General features: G+C 40.8%; 1 protein-coding gene across 1 annotated transcript in view; it reads right to left on the bottom strand.

Moving 5' to 3' along the window:
- The window catches only part of LOC140465908 (vesicle-fusing ATPase), a 273650-nt gene extending 248152 nt beyond the window's left edge, over positions 1-25498 (bottom strand). The window contains exons 1-2 of the mRNA XM_072561838.1: positions 25351-25498; positions 17873-17958 (exon numbers count right to left, since the gene is read on the bottom strand). Of these exons, the coding sequence (XP_072417939.1) occupies positions 17873-17958; positions 25351-25362 (98 nt within the window). The 5' untranslated portion in view covers positions 25363-25498. The remainder of the gene's footprint in view (positions 1-17872; positions 17959-25350) is intronic.
- Between the last annotated feature and the right edge of the window lie 465 nt (positions 25499-25963).

The following is a 25963-nucleotide window of genomic DNA, read 5'->3' as shown; positions in this document are numbered from 1 at the left end:
AAGATTCAAAAACAGAAAGTTGCGGAAGAAAAGTTGAAGGAATCCACATTAAGAAATAACCAAGCATTTTGTCTGAGGGTCTCATGAAGAGACATTAACTAAATAAGTTGGCATTGAGTGAACATAGAAGTCGGTTGGAAAGAAACAAAGTCCAGTCAGGGCAAATAAACAAGAAATTTTAAATTAAAAACAACATGACTCTTCACAGGGTTTCAGTGTCTATAATGTTGTTGATAAAATGGAATCTTTATTTCAGATACTTATAATAAAACTGTTAAGTAGCTCCTGTACAGTATGAAAAAGCTTGCTTTCTTTTTCCTTTTATGTGACAAACTTCAATTTTGGTTTGTCAAAAGCACATTGAACATATTCAGAAGAGCTGCCAGTGATAACATCACAGTAAACAAATTGCAAAAATATAAATTATGGTCCGTCAAATCAGGTTTCACTCTGAAACCTGATTTGCACAGTCCTACCATCAGCTGAGACCATCAACTATTTTTGCACCTGGAATTTTTGTACAGTTCATATTTTGTGTACTGTGGCAATAATAATAAGGTACAGGTATAAACAAAGATAGATGGTTTGCAAAGGGATGTCAGCAGCTATTGGAATCATGGATAAATTTTAACTTTGAGATATAACTAAGAAACCCCTGACATTTTCTTTTAAGTGAATAATTTCACCTTGTCATTATTTGATACCCTCCAGCAGTCTATTGCAAGCAAAATAAGTACTGTGTCAAATTTATTTATCAGCATCTTTGCAGAGCTTTTGTGATAAATAATAACTGCTAAAAGACAACTGCAATTGTTTGTACATTCCTATTTAGACCAAGTACAGCAAAGTCAGGATACTGCTGACCATGGAAAACAAAACAGTCCAGTTCCAGATTTTCACACATGAATTCGAAGAATTCGAACAATATTTCAAAATAAAATGGCCAAAACAATGAGAGAGATCAGGTTAGCACATGCACAGCCAGTCTGCCATGTTGCAAAGCCTTGTCATGCTAAGCAGAAGGCTGTCAGGCAGTAAGGAACTACTGACTCCAGCATGGAATATTTGGATTGATGTTTGAAATCAAGAGGAAAGCCAAACTATGCCGGCCCATATATCTGCCAGTAATACCAGTCACACCAGTACCACTGGGAATGAAAGTGATGGTAATAGGACACACCACAAAGGAAATCATCACAGTCAAGCAGGCCTGCATGAAGAATGGGCTGATCATAAGTAACACTGGACTCAATCTCTTAATTTGCCTATACTTTACAGGAACATGGGAACACTTATTACGAGTTTGGTGAGAGTATGACTATATCATTCCCTCAAATACAGCAGTAGCTTCAACGGCAGTTTCAGATGAACCACTGAAAAATGGTAGTCCTGGAACAAGTGCTCCTCTGGTCAAAGAAGGACCATTCAATTATGACATACCATCACCTCGTTAAGAACAGGCTAATTTGGCTAAGCTGGCATCTGGGTGATAGCTGATTGGTGGTAGGTTGTTTCCCTATACTTGTTCCCTTGTCTTCTTTGTCCCTGTCCGTGCCTGTTTCCTGATACAGTAAATGGTTGAATTAGTGCCTCCTTCCCTGCTGAAAATATGGGTCATTATATTACAGAGTTCATAAAGGTATAAAATGGGCTTTGAAACAAAAAAATGCATTTGCCAAAAAAAAATTTCTCTTGCAGCACACGATGAGCCAATTTGGTCAACTGACAATATGTCATCCACAGTTAATAACAATGCTAAGTGGACACTAATACACATCACAAGCAAAGCCTCAGGGTTGGCATGACTGCATTCACAGCTATATAATCCATATGGAACGCCACATACAAATCTTTTTGCACCATCTTTAAGTACACATAGCAAACAAATCCAATTGTATTGACAACAGATGCTTTGTTGGTCATCTGGCAAAGTTACATTTCTTATGATTTCCTCAATTTTGCTTGATAGGGAGATGATTACGGACATTTTATAAATGATAGCCACAGCAGAGACATGACTGCAGGATGACGAGAATTACGAATGGAATCTTGAAGGATACACGACATTTAGGAATGACAGCAAAATAGGAACATGTAGATAACTGGTTCTCAAGTTCTGGTTCTTCCAAACTACATGGGTCTACCCCTGAACCAAGAGACCTGGGTTCAAGCCCCACCTGTTCCAGTGGTGTGGAAAAACATCTCAACAGGTTGATTAGAAAAATAGGTTAAAAAAAGGTCAGTGGGAGTGCACTGGCAGTGTCCATATCTCTGAGCCAGGAGACCCAGCTTCAAGTCCCACCTTCTTCTCAGGTGAATAATAACATCTCTGGTGATTAGGGAAAAATAAAAGACAACAAGTCTATCAGCATAGGAAGACCTGAAAGCTTGTCTTGCCTGGAAAGCAGAAGCAAAATTTGTGCAAACCTTGGCTCAATAAAAGAAAAATGTTTCAAAAGTTAAGGCGAAGATGAATGAAATCTCTTATGGTCTTGGTGGTGCTCCTATCTCTGAGCCAGGAGGCCTGGGCTCCGATGCCACCTGACCAGAGACAAATAATAACATCTTCAGAGATTATTAGAAGATATGGTAAGGATTACGACAGCTCATGTGGCACAATGATAGTGTCTCAACCTCTGGGCAAGGAATCCAGAATCCCACCAGCTCCAGAGGTGTGGCATAATATCCCTGAGTGGGTTGATTATAAAAGGTCTTTTAAAAAAAAAGCCAAGTATTTTAAAAATGCTGTCAGCACAAAGCAGGTCAGCCAGCATCTGTAGAGATAACTGATCAGGATAGTGAGGGTTCTTCTGGTGTATTGCCCCTTCCTCTGAACCAGGAAACCCAGATTCAAGTCCCAAGTGCTCCAGATGTGTGCAATGATATCTCTCAACAAAATGTTGAAAATATCAACCTGATACAGATAGTGTCGGCACTTTTATAGTCCGCTGGCAATGTCCCTTCCCGAGCCAGGAGGTCGAGGTTCAAGTCCAGAGATATGTCACAACATCCCTGGATAGGCTGATGAGGATGGTAGCTTGATAAGGGTCATATAGAGTCCTTGTTGTGCAGTGGTAGCATCTGAGTCACCTCTGGCCCAGAAGATCCATGTTCAAGTTCCATCTGTTCCAGAGGTGTGTAACGATATCAATGAACAGGTTGATTAGAAAACATCTGATTAGGATAGTGACATAAACTGCTCAGAAAAGTCAAAGCATAATTGCTGGAAAAGCTGGTCAGGCAGCATCCAAGGAGGAGAATTGACATTCCTGATGAAGGACTTATGCCAGAATGTCGATTCCTCTGCTCTTCAGATGCTGCCTGACTGGCTGTGCTTTTCCAGCACCACACTCTTCGACTCTGGTCTCCAGTCCTCACTTTCTCAAGGTGTAATTGACCAATTTCAGATCTGTTTGCCACCTGAGAACCTTAGGATTACGTAAATTCCATTTTTAAATGGCTAATAAAAGCAATTTCTTCCTGCTTGGGTTCATTAGATTGAAAAGAATGACCTAGCCCACATGGAGGTTCATCCAACCCAAAAATAGAGTTTGGCTAGGTCATTCATTTGTCACCATATCTGCAGCACACTCACTCAGCAGTGTTTACGCCATGTCCTTTACGCCAGTAATACAAAAACAGTTGCAGTTACAGCCAAACACTTTTAGTAGTGATTGCTCCCATCAGTTCAGCTCCTGACAGACAGAGCATTAACTCACACTGGGAGAAAGTGAGGCGATTGAGTTTTTTGAAGAAGTAACAAAGAGGATTGATGAGGGCAGGGTGGTAAATGTGATCTGTATGGACTTCAGTATGGCGTTCAACAAGGTGCCCCATGGGAGACTTGTTAGCAAGGTTAGATCTTATGGAATACAGGGAGAACTAACCATTTGGATACAGAACTGGCTCAAAGGTAGAAGACAGAAGGTGGTGGTGGAGGATTGTTTTTCAGACTACAGGCCTGTGACCAGTGGAGTGCCACAAGGATCGGTGCTGGGTCCACTATTTTTCAGCCTTTATATAAATGATTTGGATGTGAGCATAAGAGGCATAATTAGCAAGTTTGCAGATGACACCAAAATTGGAGGTGTAGTGGACAGCAAAGAAGATTACCTCAGATTACAATGGGATCTTGATCAGCTGGGCCAATGGGCTGAGAAGTGGCAGATGGAGTTTAATTCAGATAAATGCGAGGTGCTGCATTTTGGGAAAGCAAATCTTAGCAGGACTTATACACTTAATGGTAAGGTCCTAAGGAGTGTTGCTGAACAAAGAGACCTTGGAGTGTAGGTTCATAGCTCCTTGAAAGTGGAGTCGCGGGTAAATAGGATAGTGAAGGTGTTTGGTATGCTTTCCTTTATTGGTCAGAGTATGGAGTACAGGAGTTGGGAGGCCAAATTGTGGCTGTACAGGATATTGGTTAGGCCACTGTTGGAATATTGCATGCAACTCTGGCCTCCTTCCTATCGGAAAGATGTTGTGAAACTTGAAAGGGTTCAGAAAGTATTTACAAGGATGCTGCCAGGGTTGGAGGATTTGAGCTATAGAGAGGTTGAATAGGCTAGAGCTGTTTCCCTGGAGCATTGGAGGCCGAGGGGTTACCTTATAGAGGTTTATAAAATCATGAGGGGCATGGATAGGATAAATAGACAAGGTCTTTTCCCTGGGGTGGGGGAGTCCAGAACTAGAGGGCAAAGGTTTAGTGTGAGAGGGGAAAGATACCTATGGAGCAACTTTTTCACACAAAGGGTGGTACGTGTATGGAATGAGCTGCCAGAGGATGTGTTGGAGGCTAGTATAATTGCAACATTTAAGAGGCATCTGGATGGGTATATGAATAGGAAGGGTTTGGAGGGATATGGGCTGGGTGCTAGCAGGTGGGACTAGATTGGGTTGAGATATCTGGTAGGCATGGACAAGTCAGACCAAAGGATCTGTTTCCGTGCTGTACATTTCTATGACTCTATGACTGCAGATGCTGGAAATCGGAGTCAAGAGTGTGTGTTGCTGGGAAAGCACAGCAGGTCAGGCAGCATCAGAGAAGCAGGAGAATTGACGTTTTGGGCATAACGGGCTTATGCCCAAAACACCAATTCTCCTGGTCTTCGGATGCTGCCTAACCTGCTGTGCTTTCCCAGCAACACACTCATTAACTCACACTGGTCAGAGTTGCTACTTTTAGCAAAGGTCACTGTTTAAAAAGCAGGTAGTCTATCGATCTATCTCTACCACCCAAATGAATCCCATTATCCATTAATAAAAAAACTACAAATGCAGATGCACTATATTGCATAGTTCTTCACAACTAGAAAAATGCTTCTTTTCAAAAGAAATACAGCATTTTCTTCACAATTGAGGGACAGTTGCTGAGAAGAATTCAATGAAGCTAATGATCACCACTCTTCGTCTGAAAACAGAAGAGAGTTTATTTTGTTTTGACATTAGGAAATGGTATATATTTCTTCATTTTACCAAGTCCTGGAACTGCTTGTATTTATCATTTAAACTTGTTGAAATTTAGACCAGCAGTGACCAATCCTCAACTACGTAATGATTTGGATTTGTATGATACTCATGGTGGCAAAACAGTGATTCATCTTTGTTCCTCAAAAATAAAAGTCTTGAATTGAATTTATAATATTTTCAGCTTCTATTGTAATCTCATTTGCATATCCTGCTAATGTCTTTTTCTATCTGTTCAATAATATTGAAATGTGAAAAATAATGAATGCAATAAAATGTTGGAGATACTCAACAGATCTAGCAGCATCTATAAAGACAGAAACAGAGTTAAAATTTCATGTCAATGAGTTATAAAGCTTATTGGTTTTGAACAAGTAAGTAGTGGCATTTGTGCGGTCATTGACAGAAACTCTGACCAACAGACTCTTGCCCCAGGCTGCCAACACCCATACAAATGTGCGCACAAAAAAGTGCAAAGTGCAGTGACAGAAATGGGAAATAAGGCATCATCAGGTCCAACAAAAGGTAACATTAACCTTTAGAGAAAACAACTAAGTGATTGGTTAAAAGAAAATAATTCCCAAGCCAAATCAAGAAATAAGAAAGGGTGGAATATAGGGAGGAGAACAGAATAAAACAAAACTGTAATGAGCATTGACTTGAAAAATGTAGCTGAAAATATGCACTCCCTGCACATACAGCTGTTTGTTAAATGTCTTTCAACTCACCTTTGAATATTTTGACTTGGAGCTGCAGAAACTCCAATAACAGATTAAGTGCAACAAAATAATTGAGTGATACCATGTTGAAACTACAAACTGGTCAGGTTGATGGGTGATATGTACATTTAACATTTTTGCATGTGCCTTTGACCAGACCATTTGGTAGTATCATGACAAAGTTACTGAGGGAACAGTCAGTGTGCATTAGACTAAGGTAATAAGTATGAGAACACAAGGACATAAAGAGAAATAAAGAATAAGGTCCCAGTGCAGTAACCATTTCTGTTCCCCAATTCATCCGTTAAAAGCATTAAAGCTTAGGACTTCCTTCCATTACAAATTACCCCAAACAGAACAAAAAAAATGAAATGGATCACATTAGTCAGAAAGTGTCTGCATGAATCATAGAAGGAGGTTACTTGGCCCAGTGTACTTGTGTCCAGAATAAAAACCAAGACTCCCTTCAAAACTGCACTGCAGCATGAACCTTGATTTTTAGGCTTGAAATGGCAGAGCAGGATTGGAACCTTTTAAAATCACATGCTTACAACTGAAATACAGCCAATAATGAACAGAGCTGTTCCTCAGCTTGGGTCATGGTCTTGAAAGCTTCAAAATATAGGATCCTGGGGGTTGTAGAACTTGCGTGAAAAGGTTTGTTAGTAGGGATGAGAAGGCCCAGGATTTCAAGTAAATACACAGACTAGAATAACTAAAGCTGCTCTGCACTTATTCAGCAATTAGTCCTATTGCAACTTTCACATGGAGCAGCGAACAATACAAATGCTTTTCAAGGGAAGCTAGGTAAATAGGAGAGTTAGATGAATAAATAAATAGAACAGATACGGTTAAAGGAAGAAGGATATGAAGAGGCTAGTGTGGAGCTTTGAGATTGGCATACATCTCATGGGCTCAATGGTCTGTTCTGCTGTAAATTCTGTACAACAGAGTTCTGCGTCAAACCTTTTGAAGCACATCCCTTTGGTGCAACGAACAACTATTTATTCAGAGGTGGTGAAGATTGAAACACCCACACAGTTACATAAGGCAAATACATACACCTACTGTAGTAGCGATTTGCCATCCCAAATGCAATCCAACAAAAGCACTGTAATTATCTGTTAGAAATGTGCAGGGTACAATGTTTCTACTGTGCAGTAAATTTACAGTCATTCTCAAAAATGTGTAAAAACCCACAAATGTATTAAGAGTTCTTGCAGGATGGAACAGGAGATATGTAACAAGCAGGGTGGATAAACAGGAATGAGGTGATGGAGTGCATTTGAATTTCTGGAAGGCAGTCAATAAAGTATCATGCATAAAATAACAGCTCATGGTTCATAAATTTAAAGTACTAGAGAAACTCAACCATTCTTTGAGAAAATAGTTAGTGCTTCCAATCCAATATGAATCTTCTTTAAAACTCCTGGACACTAAGTGCATACACAGGTATTTTATTTCTGGTGACGATGCAACAATTCTGACGATTTCCAAGGAGTCGTTCTGAGATACGCCTCTCTAGGTAGGCCGACGCTCTGGTCCCTAGTCTCATGACGCTTCGCTCTTGGGCATCTTCAGGGAAATCTCCTTTTTCTATTCTCACATCAGTTTCCCCAATAATACAGAATTTGCTCGTTGAGGTACAGTTATTCAATGTGTTCGTAAATGTTAATGACTTTAGGCCTGTAAACAGCTTTTTACTCCATTCTTTTCAACATGGGACTAATTTCAATTTATCATGCAGCATCAAGAGTTCTGCTTTGTATGGACATGTGTTTGACTTTGATTTAATCTCTTGGTAATATGACCTATATCGCCTTCTGGATGCCATGTGACAAATTACAATGTGAGAACAATATGCCGATGTGAAAAACTGAGGCTGACCCCTAATGAGAGTATTCTTCACAGCAGGGATGTAGCAGATTTAAGTACCAGACAGAAGCCTGAACTTCTATGTAGATTGACGACCAGTTTTGTTAAAGGCCTAGATGACGAGGAATTTGTCAAATAAGTCCAATAAAGTTTCCTAAATCAATATGCAGAGAGCCATACGTGGGAGGGTGCAACACTGGACCTCCTCTGAGGAAACAAGGTTGGGCGAGTGAGCATCAGTCAGACAGCACTTTGAGCCCAGTGACCATAACACTCTTAGTGTTAACATAGTTATGAATAAAGATAGGACAGGGCCACAGGTTAGATGCTAAACTGGGGCAGGGCCAATTTTAGGGTCATTAGGCAGGATCTAGCAGAGGTCGATTGGGCGAGTCTGTTTGAAGGAAAATGAACCACTAGCAAATGGGAGGCCTTTAAAAGTGTGATATTAAGAGTCCAGGGACATTATGTTAGGGTGAAGGGGAAAGCTAGCAGATTTAGGGATCCTTGGCTGACGATGAATATTGAGGCTCTGGCCAGGAAAAAGAAGGCAGCATACATTGGGTTTAAGCTATTGGGCTCAAGTGAATCCCTCGATGACTATAAAAAGTGTCGGAGCACACTTAAGCAGGAAAGCAGGAAATCAGAAAATCAAAAAGAGGGTATGAGACAGTCCTGACAGATTAGGTTAAAGATTATTCCAAGAGGTTCAACAGCTAGATTAAGAGTAAAAGGGTGTTATGGGAGAGGATAGGTCCCTTTAAAGATCAACATGGTTGTCAATGTATGGAGCCATATGACACAGGGGAGATTTCTAATGAAGATTTTTCATCTGTGTTCACTGAGGAGAGAATCAGAAATACTAAGGAAATAAGGGAAACAGGTGGGGAGGTTTTAGACTGCATAAACATTACTAGAGAGGAGGTGTTTGCAAGCTTAAAGCATATTAAGGTAGATAAATCTCCTGGGTCTAATCAAGTACATCCTCAGATGTTGTGGAAGGCTAGAGAAGAAATAATTTCAGAGGTCCTTGCAGAGACTTTTCCTTCATTTTTTGCCACTGCAGGGTGACTAATATTGTTCAATTGTTTGAGAAAGGGAGTAAAGGTAAGCTAGGGAACTACAGGCCAGTGAGCCTGAAAATCAGTGGTGGGAAGTTGTTGGAGAGGACTCTAAGGAACAGGATGAACCAACATTTGGATAGTCAAGGTCTGATTCAAGCAGGAATTTGTGCAAGGGAAGTCACGTCTGACAAATCTTCTGAAGCCTTTCAAAGAGGTAACCAAGAAGATTGATGAGGGAAGGGAGTGGATGTTGTCTATATGGACTTTAGTGTAAGGCCCTTGACAAGGTCCCACATGGCAGATAGTCATGAAGGTTAGGTTGCATGGGTTCCAGGGAGAGCTAGCTAAGTGGATTCCAAATTGGCTCAATGGTCAGAAGCAGAGTGTGATGGGTAAAGGTTGTTTTTCGAACTGGAAGTCTGTGACTAGTGATGTGCCATGGGGGTCGGTGCTGAGACTTTTGTTATTTATATCAATAATCTGGATGTGAATGTATAAGACATAATTAGCAAGTTTGTGGATGATACAAAATTAGAAGGTGTCACTAATGGCGAGGAAGGTTACCAAAAATTACAGAGGGAACTTGATCAGGTGGGGAAGTGGGCTGAAGATTGGCAAATGCAATTCAATACAGATAAGTGTGAGGTACTGCACTTTGGAAAGTCAAACCAAAGTTGGACTTATACAGTAAATGGTAAGGTCCCGAGAAGTGTTGTGGAACAGAAGGACCAAGGATTGCAAGTACATAGTTCTTTGAAAGCCACATCACAGGTAGACAGGGTGGTGAAGAAGGCATTTAACGTGCTGGTCTTCATCAGTCGAAGCGCTGAGTATAGAATTTGGGACGTTATGTTACAGTTGTAGAAGTCATTGGTGAGGCCGCACTTGGAGTATTGTGTACCATTTTGGCCACCCTGTTATACAAAAGACATTGTAAAACTGGAAAGAATGCAAAGATAATTACGAGGATGTTGCCAGGACTAGCAGGCCTGAGTTATAGCGAGAGGTTGGCCAGGATAGGATTTTATTCCTTGGAATGTAGGACAATGAGGGGTGACCTTAGAACATAGAACATTACAGCGCAGTACAGGCCCTTCGGCCCTCGATGTTGCACCGATCAAAGCACACCTAACCTACACTAAGCCACTATCCTGCATATACCTATCCAATGCCCGCTTAAATACCCATAAAGAGGGAGAGTCCACTACTGCTACTGGCAGGGCATTCCATGAACTTACGACTCGCTGAGTGAAGAACCTACCCCTAACATCTGTCCTATATCTACCCCCCCTTAATTTAAAGCTATGCCCCCTTGAGGTATGTAAAATCATGAGGTGCATAGATAAGATGAATGCATGGAATATTTTTGCCAGGGATGGGGAATTGAAAACTAGAGGGCAGAGGTTTAAGGCGAGAGGGTAAGATTTAAGAAGGGCCCTGAGGAGCAACTTCTTCATGCAGACAGTAATGCATTTATGCAATGGGCTGCCGGAGAAAGCGGCCGAGGCAAGTACATGAGCAACATATTAAAACATTTGGATAGGTACATGGATGGTATATGGACCAACTGGAATTAGCTAAGCGGACACCATGGTCAGCATGGACCAGTTTGGGCTTAAGGGTCTGTTTCCATGTTGCATTAACCTATGACTTACATGCTGCAATTAACCAAGTATAGCCACTAGAAATCAGACTTTTTTTTGGAAAGAAAACCTGTTATTGAGACCAAAAAGAACAATCAACAACGACACGCTCACCTCATGCGAAATCAAAATTGGCACAGTCTTACTATGAATTATCCATAATCTTCTGAACCAAAATTAAGCAAAAAACTATTGGTGGCAAGATGAGACAACATAAATACATACCTTTGTGACAAAATCACCTTGAATAGCCAGTACCTCAAACACTCTCAACATTAGGTGAAATGCAAATAAACCCAACCACAAAACACATCTTTTCTGGCCTAGCCATACAATAGAAAAAACAAGCACATACCACACTGCAGCCAAATGAGTATAAATGAAATCAGTCACCATTTCTTTAAACTTCTGATAAACTGAGCAATCAGTCATTGTGTACATTGACAATACTGTGCGCACAGTATTGGGCGATGCAAATGCACTGGAGACAGTTTAGAGAAGGTTTACAAAACTAATTCATAAAACAAAAGGGTTGTTTTGTGAGGAATGCTCAGACAGACTAAACTTGTACCTGAAGTTTAGAAGAATAAGAGATCACTTGATTGAAATGTACAAAGTCCTCTTACCTTCACAGGATGGATATGGACACCACGTTTCCTCTAATGGGAGAATCTGGAACTAATGGTTGCCGTTTAAAAATCAGGAGTCACCCAGTTAAACCAGGGATTAGGTAATTCTATTTTCCTCGCAAAGGTTTGAGTGTATTTGGAACTCACTTCCTGAAAAGTAAGTGAAGTAGATTCTTCCGATGGATTATTTTTAAGCATGGGTTAACAGGTTATCAGGAATAGGCAGAAATGTAGCTTTAAGAAAATAACCAGAATAGCCATGATCTTATTGAAAGGCAGAGCAGACTTAAGGGGCTGAACAGCCCATTCCTGCTCAAGATTCATAGTTTAGTCTGTAAAGTGCTGTATTTAACGTAATAGATCTTTACAGACCTTGCTCCCAAAAAAATGCACAGACAATAAATTATCGCAAACTAGATTTGGAACTATCTGCATATGAAATGGATTGTGCACAATTATTTCAGTTGTAAAATCATTGTACTTGTATGGCTGTTCGTCCATGCAGCTCCCCAGTTTCCAACATTGTTTTAAATTCCACAGGGAGTAGCCTGACTACCTCAAGACATTGCATAGTTAAACAGTAGCTTGGATTTATATAGCACCCCTAATGTAACAAAACATTCCAAGGCACATCAGAATGTTCATCAAAATTTGATTGACCCAGCACGGAAGGAAGTATTAGAACAGATGACCTAAAGCTTGGTCAAAGCAAGTACAAGGCATCTGGATGGGGAGAAACTTCCAGAACTTAAGGTCAAGGAAGGTCAAAGCACAGCTGCTAACATTGTAATGATTAAAATTGGGGGTAGCCAAGATTGAATGAGCATTGAGGTTTCAGGCTTTTGGAGCTGGTGGGGATAACTCAGATCGAAAGGGTTCAGCCTTGAAGAGATTTGGCAATCAGAAGTTTTAAGTAATTCAGAGGAATTCAGAGGAACAGACTATAATTAAAGCCATTATGTCATTTACAGCAGGTGACTAATATAAACGTGCTCAGAATATCATTCTGGGTCCCAAGAGAAACTAGATTTATAACAGGTCTATTCTTGTACTTCCATTCTTCCTGATGCAGATAACATAAGCAATGGCCCATGAGAATTTGAAAGCCTGCGCCAATTTACAACTCATTAAAAGCTATCGCAACTGAATGCATGACCAAAGTGCTGAGAATCACACTGAGGACTAAGGTACTTACACTAAGTACGACTCAACTTTTAATCCTATCCACCTCAGCAGCTCTTAGTGGATAGAATATCATCCATATGCACACCTGCATTTAGAGAAGGACATGAGCAAACTACACAATTAAGCAGCTCAGACATAAAATAAGAATATACGTCTTAGAGAAATCAAGGCTGAAACTCCCACACAAATAAATCTCTCAAACTTTACTTGGTGTTAACGTGTATAAATGAGTTTGTTGTTGCAAACACGTCAGATGTGATATACCCAATGGCACCATCTGATCTGATAAGCAGAGAGACACCCCAATATCCAGACAAATATTTGTTCCTCAAGAGAGAACAAAAGACTTACACACAGTCACCTACACTGACTCATTCCTTATTTGTCCCTCATGTATTTGAAAGTATAAAAGCATATGTACTTCCTTTGTACATTGCTAGATACTCCACCTTCATTACAGCAACAGGAGAATTCAATGTCCTAATAAGCCTTGGTATTGGAAGTGTTTACCTTTTGTCGTTTTTAGTAATATACATTTTGTATTAAGTTCTCAATCTGACACATCCATAATTCTAAGAAGCTACTCTCCTGACCCAAAGTGTATCCCAGAACAGAAGGTTCCGAACAGAACATAGGTTAGTACATCACAGGCACTTCGGCCCTCAACGTTGTGCCGACCTTTAATCCTACTCTAAGATCAGACTAACCCACATACCCTTTGTTGTACTGGCTACCATGTGCACCCACCACACTGTCGAATGAACCCATCTGACATCTACCCTAAACCTTCCTCTAAACACCTTAAAATTATGCCTCATGATAGACATTTCCACCATAGGAAAACATTGCCAGCTATCCACTCTCTGCCTCTCATCATCTTGTACACCTCTATCAAGTTACCGCTCATTCCTCCTCCCTCCTTTCTTCATAAGACATGCCCTCCAGTCCAGGCAGCATCCTGATAAATCTCCTTAACACCCTCTCTAAAGCTTCCACATACTTCCTACAATGAGGCGACCAGAACTGAATACAATATTCCAAGTGTGGTCTAACCAGGGCTCTATACAGCTGCAGCATAACCTTGCGGCTCTTAAACTCAATCCCCCTGCTAATGAAAGCCAACACATCATTCACCTTCTTAACATGGCTATCAACTTGGGTGGGAACTTTGAGGGATATATTGACATGGACCCCAAGATCCTTCTGTTTTTTCATACTGACAAGAATCCTGCCTTTAACCCGATATTGTCCATTCAAATTTAACATTCCAAAATGAATCACTTCACACATTTCCAGGTTGGACTCCATCTGCCACTTAACAGCCCAGTTCTGCATCCTGTCAATGTCCAATTGCAACCTGCAAAAGCCCTCCACGTTGTCCACAACTCCACTGGCCTTTGTATCATTGGTAAATTCATCAAAGTCACTTGTAAAAATCACAAAGAGCGGAGGTTCCACAACAGATCCTGTGGAACACCACTGGTCACCGAGCTCCAGGCTGAATACTTTCTATCTACCAACACTCTCCATCCATGGGCTAGCCAATTCTGTATCCAGACAGCCAGATTTCCCTGTATCCCATGCCTACTTACTTTCTGAATGAGCCTACCATGGGGAACCTTATCAAACACCTTGCTAAAATCCATGTATACCACATTCACTGCTCCACCTACATCAATGTGTTTTGTCACATCAAAGAATTCAATAAGGCTTGTGAGGCATGACCTGCCCCTCTCAGAGCAATGCTGACTATCATTAATCAAACTATAGTTTTCTAAGTAATCATAAATCCTGTCTCTCAGGATCCTCTCCAATAATTTGCCCATCACAGACATGAGACTGACTGGTCTGTAATTCCCAGGATTATCCCTATTCCCTTTATTGAACAAGGGAATAACATTTGCCACACTGCAATCACCTGGCACTACTCCAGTGGACAGTGAGGACACAAAGATCATCACCAAAGGCACAGCAATCACTTCCCTTGCTTCCTATAATAACATAGGACATATCCCATCTGGCCAGGGGATTTACCCATCTTTATGTTTTTCAAAATTTTCATCACATTCTCCTTCATAATATCAACCTGCTCGAGCATATCAGTCTGTTTCAGAGTCCTCAGAAATGCAAAAGTCCCCTCAGTAGCAAATACTAAAGCAAAGTATTCATTCAGGACCTTCCCAACCTCCTCTGACTCCCCAAGCTAGAGGATTTCTCACACAAAGAAAATCCCATTGCCTTCTTTGCAGCCAATCTCAGTGGGAAGATCAGTTACAAGTAAATTTCTAATTCCATTGGTCATTCAATGGTAAGGATAAAAAAAGTAAAATTCACAAATAGTAAAAAACAGTGGCAACATCATGGTGGTAACAAAACTATCAGTGAAATGTGCATTAACTCTGATCACCATTAAAAGTAACTTACACTAATTGGACTCCGTGAAATTCTCCCTAAACAATTGCAAGTTAATTGCAATTTTGTGATCTCCGATAGATTAAAAAAAACAGGTTACCAGCTTTCTCAAGACAGCAGCATGCTTCTCAATGAGATTCTTGCCTCTTGCACTGATAGTTTACACAATTGCTGATCACTGACTTCAATAGTTTCCCTTGAGCTAATTATTTATTATTTTATTTAAACCAGAAAGTTAAGCGGAAGCAATGCTGTTTGACTGATATAGCTATCATTGTAGCTTCTGCAGATGTGGAGTAACTGCCATGAACTATTTCAAAATCAGGTTGCAATGGGACTGCAAGTGCAGCTAGAGTCTTCAGGTGATACCCAACATTCTAGACTTAAAAGTATATGGTTCCAAGAAGAGCTGTTTTCTTATTTGCCCTTGAGTATTGATAGCAGAGCAATACGAAGCAAAACTCAAACCATTTTCTTGCTGTGTTTTCTAGCACAGTTCTGAGGGGTTAGTTTTTTGTAGCAGTTTTAAAAATTAAAAGCTCGGTACTTAGAGCTTGTTTTCAGTTCTTACAATTATCAACCACTAAACCATAGCCTAGTCACTTCAACTACCTTTTTGTTTCACTTAGTCCCACAATACATATGTTCAAATAAATCAGAGATAAACAAAAGGAAGCGCGATAGACAGATGAATAAGAAAAGAACTCAACATTACGGTGGCATGGAGGATCAGTGGAGCGCGGCTTGGTGGCTCAGTGGTTAGCACTGCTGCCTCACAGCACCAGGGACCCAAGTTCAATTCCAGCCTCACGTGACTGACTGTCTGGAATGTGCACATTCTCCATGTCTGTGAGAGTTTCCTCCAAGTGCTCAGTTTCCTCCCACAGTCCAAGGATGTGCAGGTCAGGTGAATGGCCATGCTAAATTGCTCTTAGCATCCAGGGATGTGCAGGCTAGGTGCACTAGCCATTGCAAATGCAAGATTAGAGGGATGGGAGTAGGGGGTGGGTTTGAGTGGGATGCTCTCCAAAGGAGTGGTTGGACTAAATGGGCCAAATACCATGTTTCTACTCTGTAGTGATTGTATGAATTATACGGTTCAGATTGAATTTAAAAAAGATGAAAAGAAGCTCAACTGGAGTAGAAACACCAAAACCGACTATCTGGACTGAATGCCAGTTTGAGGTGTCCATTCTATGTGCTGATGCATTCTTCCTTTGCTTTTATTAAGTGCTCAGAAAGTAAGAAAGAGTCCACATTGATGCTCTCTCATTTGTAATATTAGGCAAGTTTCAAATTGAATAGCTGACTGCAAATACTGGATATGAAATCAGTGTTGGAGGGATGGATGGAGGCAATGGCTTTGCACTGGGCACATTTGCCTAATTGATATTTGACTAGTCTCCTCACATGTCAAAGTAATTTGATGAGAGACTTCTCTAACTGAATTAGTCCAAGGTTGTTTTCCTATCTCCATATGTAGGGATGCAGCTTGCAAGCTGGGAAAGTGGCTTCCATATTATCTTGATCACTAAATTTAGGATGTCCTGTGGTGTAGGCTCCATCCTTAGCTAGCTGTAGAATACTCTTTCATGTTTGGCACAATTCTACATAAACCATCAATTTCCAAAGTTAACAGATGCAATAGCTTTGATTCTGTCACGATATGATCACGCCATCTTCATTCATGTCTTTCATAAAGTCTTTTGATTATAAATGAACATATTTGTTGCTTGACACACTTTCCAGATGGAGCTACAGAAATCTGAGTTTCACACAGTTTGAATTCTCTTCCAAGAAAGAAGCAATGAGAAGAAATTTCCTTCCAATAATTATATGTTGAACACCCTATATAATAACCAAGATGGAGTGTAAAGAGTGAAAAAAGTAAATCCCAATGATTTTCAGGATGTAATTCCTGTCAAGCAAGTTGCTTGAGGGTTATTATGACAGCCCTGGAATTCCGACTGCACAGATTAAAATGGGCAAATGAACAAGGCACAGCAGGCGACAGCATGGGTCATATCTAACAAACGCTTCTACTTTCCCTGCTCTATTCCCTCACTACACAACGAGTAACAAATATTTCAGACAGATTAATAATTGCATAATTGCTAACATATGTTTAAGATGATTTTGAAAAATCAATAAGATATTTGGGTCTGGAATTGGAAATAAGAGGGAAACCTCAATTTGTTGTTTCTAATGAATGAATTAGAATCTACGGCAGAGCATAGGTTAACACCCAAACAGTAGGTTAGGCACAAATAACTGAAGAACAGCATTTTTTGGCTTCTTTCCTACTTTTTCTCCTTCTGTCCACTTTAACAATGTGAAATTTATGATTTAGCTGATGGGCTTCTTATGCACCTTTGACACCCAATACCAGCATCACATACTCCAGTGGTCAAATTTAATGCTACCCAAGGTCAAATAAACAACTGCTCTTCCCCAATAAAGTCAGAAGTCACACAACTCTAGGTTATAGTCTAACAGGTTTATTTCAAATTACAAGCTCTCAGAGAGCTTCACCTGTGGAAGAGGCAGCACTCCAAAAGTTTGTGACTTCAAATAAACCTTTCGGACTATAATCTGGTATCATGTGACTTCTGACTTTCTCGACTGGCACCTCTGCATCATAACTTCCCCAATAAGGTACCTTGAATCTCACTGGGAAAGTTCACATCAGAAACAGCATAGCAGACTCAATTTCCACTGCAGTGTGTTTTTCATTCTTATTGGAACTACAGAATATATGCTCAAGAATAATATTAATTGCATGTGTTGTTCTCGGTCTAAGAAATTGTCCAGTTGTGGAACATAGTTGCAAAATGCAATACAGAAAATATCCAATCTAATAAAAACACATAATAAACACATACTGGCCCGTTTGGAAATCCTTTTCATTCACAACAGCACAATTGGTCAATGACAACTCATCTGTTGGACATCGCGCTGCTTGCATTGTCTGCAAGAAATAAAGAGATCAAATTAGATATTTGCACATTGGATTACTAAGTTACATAAACTCTAGTTTCACTATGAAATCCAGATGAATCTGATGTCACCTTATGACTTGAAGGCAGCTACATTATTGCAGAACTCTCAATGAGCAATTTACAGCAAATACAATCTGTATAACTCAATGTATCAAATCTTCAATGTGTCAGTTATACTAGTGTTTAAATGTTTCTGCATTCTTTGGGTGCAAAAAAAAAACTAACCCTCGTCATAGTGATAAAGAAACTAGTTGAACGACGAAAATTAGCAATTTGATGGAACAGTCAAAAAATTAAATCCCAACTCAAATCTTCAGGGATGAGGCCTTGCCATGTTGGGAAGGTTACTTTTTACCCCAAGTGGATGAGATCAACAGACTGAAGCAAGAAGCACAAGTCATCACAACTTTAAAAACCAAAAAAAGAAGAAATTTGACTTGGACCTTTTGATGTATGGGGATCACAGCAAAGGATCCAAGCTCAAAGTGCAATTTGCCAATGAAGTCAAACATCCATTCAAGCAAATACTGTGATAATTTAGGCTGGGAAAGAGACTTAAAACACACATGGATCAAAGCAGTAGTCATTCTATCCCAGCTCATAAATATTCTTTAGAATCAAATTGATTCACAGAATTTACACAGTGCACACTCAGGTACTGCAGTGCTGAGGTACTGTGGAATACTGTTCTTCAATCACAGCTAGAGGACATCATTGGTGCACAATAATTTTACAGGAAAAAAGTCAAACTATGCTAAACCATGCAACACTTAGTTTTACTTTTGAGTTTATCCCACGGCATTGACTAATATAAACTTTTCCACATGTGAGCTTACTTCAGTTTTAGTAAACCATATAATACAACAACACGGCACAGGAATAGGCCCAACAAGATTGCGCCAAATCCCAATTCTTATTTAGACCTGCTATTTATTGCACATAGGGAGTTTCTATTTCTCTGTTAGACACATGAAGGTGAGGCAATCACAATACACCTTAAACATTGCTAATGTGCCTGCTTCCACCACCTCCACTGGCACTACATTCCAGGTACCCACATCATGGCTTCCCCAATAAGGCACCTTAAATCTCACTGGGAAGGTTCTCATCAGAAACAGCGTAGCAGACTCAATTTCCACTGCAGTGTGTTTTACATCTTTATTGGAATTATACAAACATGCTCAAAAAAAATTTTTATTTATTATTCTCTTAAGAAAGTGCCCTCTGAAAAGCTTTCCCCGCACTTTTTCCCTTAACCTTCCCCCTCTCATGTTGAACCTGTGCCCTCTTGTCGGTGACCTTTCCACCTTGGGGAAAAAACTTCTGACTGTCCACTATTTACGCATCTCATAATTTTGTCAACTTCTTTCACATTGCCCCTCAGTCTCTGTCTTTCCAGCGAAAATGATCTGATTTCATCCAAACCGCCCTCATAACTAAAACCCTCTACACCAGTCAACATCCTGTTAAACCATTTCTGCACCCTTCCAGTGGTGTTGTGACCAGAACTGCATGCAACATTCCAAATGTGGCCCAACTGAAGTTTTATACAACTGTAAAATAACTTACCAGCTTTTCCACTCAATAACTAAGGCACTCATCTAACTAAGGCAAGCATGCTGTATGCCTTCTTGACCATCAACCTGTGTTGCCACTTTCAGGGATCTGTGGACCTGTGTGTCCAGATCTCTCCATGTCAATGCTCTGAAGAGTTCTGCCATTTCTTGAATAATCACACCTAAATTTTATCTTGCAAAATGCATCACTTCACATTTGTCTAGATTAAACTTCTGCCATTTTTCTACCCAAATCTGCAAACTATACCCTGCTGTGTCCTTTGAAAATCCTCATTTGCTACAACTCCACCAATTGTTACATTCCATTTGACAAGACCCACAATCAAATTTTACCAGTCGTGAAAAGTTCCAACACACTACCTTAAAAATAACAAACATGGATAAAATACAAAGCATCAAAATGGAAACATTTATTCATTCAGCAATTCAACAAAGCAAAACTGTGGATTTTTTAAAAATCCAATGCAAAATGTCTCTAGGTTAAAAGTAGAGGAACCTCGATTACCTTAAGGGCACGGCCGGGGAGTATTTCACTCGGTTAATTGAATTCTGGATAATCGAATGCAAGATAGCATAGTTTAGCCAAGCATCAGGACCTTACCACCCTGCTAGGTAATCTGATATTTGGATAATCAAAGCCAGATAATAGAGGTTTCTCTGTACACAAGGTGATCAAGCAAGCAGGTTTTAAATATTGGCTGGGAAAGCAGTTTTTTTTTTAAAAATGGAAAATAATGCAGAGACTGGAAATCTGAAACAAACAGCAGGTCTTGCAGCATCGGTGGTGGAGAAGGGACAAAGTGGTAGATGATGTAGAGGCCAAGTACAAAAGACAGAAGGATTGTACCTCCGTAGCCTTGACATTCTTGCATCTTGCTTGCATTGTTCTAAGTACAGGGGACCCATTCCCTCTTTGTGTAAAGATTTGTAGCTCAGGTGCTGGTTGCAATTGGTTTTGGATAGGTGCACCGAGCTGGGAATTTGGTTTGCAGACATTCCATCCCTTTTCTAGGTGACATCCTCAGTGCTGTGGAACCTCCTGTGAAGCACTGCTGTGTTGTGTGGAAGTTATTTGGTTTTGTTCCTGCTGCTTCCAGTTGCCGGTTCCGGCTGTTCATTGCAATGGTCGGTATGTTGGGTCTAGGTCAATGTGTTTATTGATGGAGTCTGTAGAGGAACGCCCAAATTCCAGGAATCCTCTGTTTGGCTTGTCCTATTATTGTTGTGTTGTCCCAGCTGAATTTGTCATCCTTGTCGTCTGCGTGAATAGATATTGAGGATAACTGGTCGTGGTATTTAGTGGCTAGTTGATGTTTATGAATGCAGATCGAGAGTTGTCTACCTGTTTGTCCTATAGTATTTCGTGCAGTCTCTGCATGGAATCTTGTACACCATGTTTGTCCAGCACACGATGAGTGTTGGGTCTTTTGATCTGGTCAGTTGTTGTCTGAGCATGGCTGACGGTTTATTTGCGGTCATAAATCCGAGTGGTTGGGAGAGTTTGGCTCTCGATTCAGAGTTGTTTTTTACATAAGGTACAGTAGTTAGCATGTTGAGTCATGGCATGTCTTTGTCACATTGTTTATCTGCTTGGCATCTGTGATGAAGTTGCAGGGATATCCGTTCTTGGCAAAGACTTTGTGGAGGTCATCTTCTCCCCTTCACAAACCGGGAGTGCTGCAGTGTGTTGTAGCCCTTTTGAACAGGGTCCCAAATGCAGCTTCTCTTGTGAGTGTTTGGTTGGTTGCTGTTATAATTCAGGATCTGGCCTGTCTGACAGCTCATAAACCAACTGCCAGACTCAGACAATTTAAAGTTAGTGAATTCATTGCAGCAAGTGTAATTAATGCAGGTATCAATAATTTGCTTTGCCGCAATTAATTAAAAGTGATGTCAGCACCATTTACTGATTAAACTGGGTACATTAATCGACCAAGCTTACTGATACCATTTTGCACATGGCACGTCAAAGAAAATGGTTAGAATGTGAGACTTTCTATCACAGATGAAGATCAATGCATCTGAAATATGAGTGAGGAACTAACAGTAGATATGATTAAATTGGGGTGAGGAGGCAGGGGGAGTGGTGGAAGAGGAGTGCAAATGAGGACTAAGCTTTGGTGGAATGGCCTGTTCCCAAACAGTGAATTGTAATGCAATTATAACAATGTTGGCAAGATCATTTTATCTCCTATCCATATTGCTATGAGAAAGTGGAGGTTAACATGCTTATTTCAGAAACCATTGAGGATGTTTTCACTCAAATCTGAATTGAGAGAGACAGAGAGAGAGAGGTCCCTTCCTGAAACTACAATTCCTCATCCCATTAGCTTATGATCAATTTTTTCCTGCTAGTTCACAATTACCAGACCTACCAAATTCAATTTGAAATTTCTTCAGTAAAGAATTCATCCACTAATTTGAGATTGCTACTCCGGTAGCATTGCTTCTACATCACGGTTCCTGTTTGAGGTCATCTGGAAATGTGATATGGGATTGAGCTTCTGGATCAATGTTAAAAAGCACACAACACAGGTTATAGTCCAACAGGTTTATGTGGATTAAGTAATTCAAGATTTAACAGCAATCTAGGTTGTTCAATACATCACATCATTTGAATGACACTTTGGTCTTTCACTATAAACTCTGTGGCCTATGATCTTGTCTCACAAACAACCTGACAAAGGAGCAACATTTGTACTTCCAAATAAACCTGTTGGACGATAAACCAAAACTAGCATCTCCACATCAATAACAATTAGGACTGAGATGAGGAGAACTTTTTTCACTTGAACAAAATGGCACACCTTTGATTTTTTTTACTGCAGAGAAATAGAGAGGCTTTGTCAGAGAGGTATAGCACAGAAACAGATCCTTCGGTCCAACCAGTCCATAGCAACCAGATATCCTGCATTAATCTAGTCCCATTTGCTAACATTTGGCCCATTTCCCTCTAAACCTTTCCCATTCATATACCCATCCAGATGTCTTTTAAATGTTGTAATTGTACCACTTCCAGTGGCAGCTCATTTCATACACACACCACCCTCTGTGTGAACAAGTTATCCTTCAGGTCCTTTTTAAACCTTTCGCTTCTCACCTTAAAACTATGCCATCTAGTTTTGGATTCCCTGATCTTCAGGAAAAAAAACCTTGACTATTCACCCTATCCATGCCCCTCATGATTTTATAAACTTCTACAAAGACACCCCTCATCCTCCTCAGGGCAAATAGCTCCAGCATATTCAGCCTCTCCCCGTAGCTCAAACCCTCCAACTCTGGCAACACCCTTGTAAACCTTTGAGGAACCCTTTTATATTTCACAACATCTTTCCTATTGCAGAGAAATCAGAAATTGAATGCTCTCATTGAGGGCTGTTGAGGCTGGGTCAAAGGATATTCAAGGCTGAGACAGACAAATACTTAATAAGGAAAGGAATCAAGGATTATGGGAAAAAGGCAGGAGAGTGGAATTGAGGATTATCAAATCAGCCATGAGTTCACTGAATGTTGGGGAAGACTCAATGGACTGACTGATCTACTTCTGCTCCTACATCTTATCATCCTAAATCAAAATTACTTTCTTTTTCAAGGACAATATCAGCTTATTGTCAACATGTGTTTCAGGCAAGTTATCAAAGTGGTCAGATTTGCCCAAAGAAAGAACGATTCTATTATAGATGTAAAACAAACAAAACAAAAACTACATCATTACACGCCAACTAATTATAACTCAAATGTGTTTGTTTTGTACAGCTGGTACAGTTTGTCGTGTACAATACTACATTTTACTCACAATTACTCGACATAAATGTTACAAATGAAATAAAATGTTAAAAAATTACAAATATATTACAGGTTGGCGAGCAATTGAAAGTTGGCAGGGGGTGAAATTGGCTATCACTGGCAAATTCAGCATTTATTGCACCTTCAGGACTATTTTCAGAAGCTGGCCAGGCCACTTCAGAGGACAGCTGAGGGACCTCATATCAAACCAGACATGAAAGTCACATTTACTCTGACTTGACAAGGGCAGTAGATTTCTTTTTCTAGTGGACACAAGTGAACCAGTTGGGTTGGCACAAAAATCCACTATCTCTATGGTCACTGTTAATACAAGCTTTTCCTTTAAATATTTACAAATTTCTCAAACATAGAGGTTCCCACAATGCTGCTTGCCCTCAAACCACTCCTGTTAAAGATTATGCAAATTTCTACCATTTTCTGCATCCAGCATTTTCCTTTCATCATTTCTCTCAAATCCACATTCACAATTCACTGATGTGAAAACATAGGCAGTTCAATCACATTTTTTATGCAAGAATAGGTATATTTTTAATCGCAGTTTGAATAAGAAGCCCAGAGTAAAGGTGAACATGAAGCAGAAGAATCCCAGTGGGATACGGAATGGTTTCTCGGTCTGAGAATTTGTGCTGAAACATACAAGAAGCAAGAACACCCCTCGCCACTCAAAATCATCACTAGACATCAGGATGCACCAAATTCTTTGGCAAAATATCCCAAGGACAGCTGCAGTCTATAAATCAGCTATTCAAATTTATCAGCTGAAACTGGTCCACAAGAAGCCACAATTTCAACATGGTAACCAGCATCATCGATTCTTCATATACAAAATAACCCACTCCAGCACAAATTACACTCTCAATTCATCTTTGAAGGCATCTAAATATCATTTGGGATTTAACAGCTTTCATATTATCAGAACATTACTAAGTTTCTGTTTATTAAACTTAAATATGAACTTAATTTGGAGGATGCTTCACAATCTCAGCAATACTAAATAAAGTGCAGTGCAACAAAATATAAAATATAATGATGCAACTAAGGGGGTTTATTCCAATTTCTCACTTTTGAGTGATGACAAGTATTCTGCAGCAACGTGGGCATTTCAACCTCAACATTGCACAATACTCTGCTACTTCTAAGAACTACCTCCCTCCTCTACATCTTTTTTCCAAAGCAAGTGGCAGCAATGAAAAGGAAAATATGAATGCATCAGAAGAGGCCAGGGGAGACAATCAAATGCAAGTGAAGGAAGGGATGAGAAATACTTGGGATATGCAAGGAGTTCAAAGCATCAACGAAAACAGAGTGGCACCAGAATAGGCACAGGCACAGTGAGGATATGGGGTGACATCAGAGCAGGCAGTGGTGCAACAAGGGAGAATGGAGGAATCAGAGGGGGCATAGGAGACAGCAGAAAAGGCACGAAGAACACCAGAGGGACCACAGAGAGGGAGACATCAGAGGGGGTCACTGAGGGAGATACCGGGGGGGGTCATCAGAGGAGTGTCACCTGGGTGGTATCAGGTGGCGATCATGGGGGGAGGTGACATCAATGGGAGGATCATTGGGGGAGGGCAGGAGAGGTGACCAGAGGGGGCATAGGAGTGACATCAGTGGGAGGTGGGTGGGTGACATCAGAGGGGGCACAGGGGATCATTAGTGGGGGGGGTGACATCAGTGCAGGGGGGGTGACATCAGTGGGGGGGGGGGGGGTGACATCAGTGACGGGGGGGCTAACATCAAGGGGTGACATGTGAGGGGGTGATATCAGTGCGGGGGGGTGACATCAGTGGGGGGGTGCCATCAAGGGGTGACATGTGAGGGGGTGATATCAGTGGGGGGGGGGGGGGTGACACGGTGTGGGGAAACATCGGGGGAGGGGGAGTCATCAGGCTGCTCTTACTCAGCTAGCCCCTGGTGTCTGAATTCAAAAGCGAAAGCAGCTTCCGCCTCTCCTCCTCATTGATCTGGACTTACCCGGGTCGCCATTGTGGCGTTCCTTTGCGGTGACCGAGCAGGGTTGCCGGTTGCTCCAAAACTGCCTTACTGCCAAAGCCGTTCGCGCTACCCTTCCCCTCCCCCAGCAACAGCACCGCTTTATAACATCCGGGCCAAGCGTCAAAACGCTGCGCCGTGACGTCAGCGCGCAGAACGTCGCCAACCTGGAATGATTCACGAGGAACCATTGACATGTTCAACCATTAACACGTACTGCCCCATGTTCACCCATCAACACCTACTGCCCCATGTTCACCCATCAACACCTACTGTCCCATGTTCACCCATCAATATTCCTCTGTCCATGATCAACCATCAACACCTACTGTCCCATGTTCACCCATCAATATTCCTCTGTCCATGTTCACCCATCAATATCCCTCTGTCCATGATCACCCATCAACACCTACTGCCCCATGTTCACCCATCAACACCTACTGCCCCATGTTCACCCATCAACACCTACTGTCCCATGTTCACCCATCAATATTCCTCTGTCCATGATCAACCATCAACACCTACTGTCCCATGTTCACCCATCAATATTCCTCTGTCCATGTTCACCCATCAATATCCCTCTGTCCATGATCAC

Source organism: Chiloscyllium punctatum, chromosome 42 (assembly GCF_047496795.1).
Source record: "Chiloscyllium punctatum isolate Juve2018m chromosome 42, sChiPun1.3, whole genome shotgun sequence".
Taxonomy (NCBI): Eukaryota; Metazoa; Chordata; class Chondrichthyes; order Orectolobiformes; family Hemiscylliidae; genus Chiloscyllium; species Chiloscyllium punctatum.
Note: the sequence above shows the minus strand (reverse complement) of the source record. Positions and strands in the feature narration are given on the sequence as shown.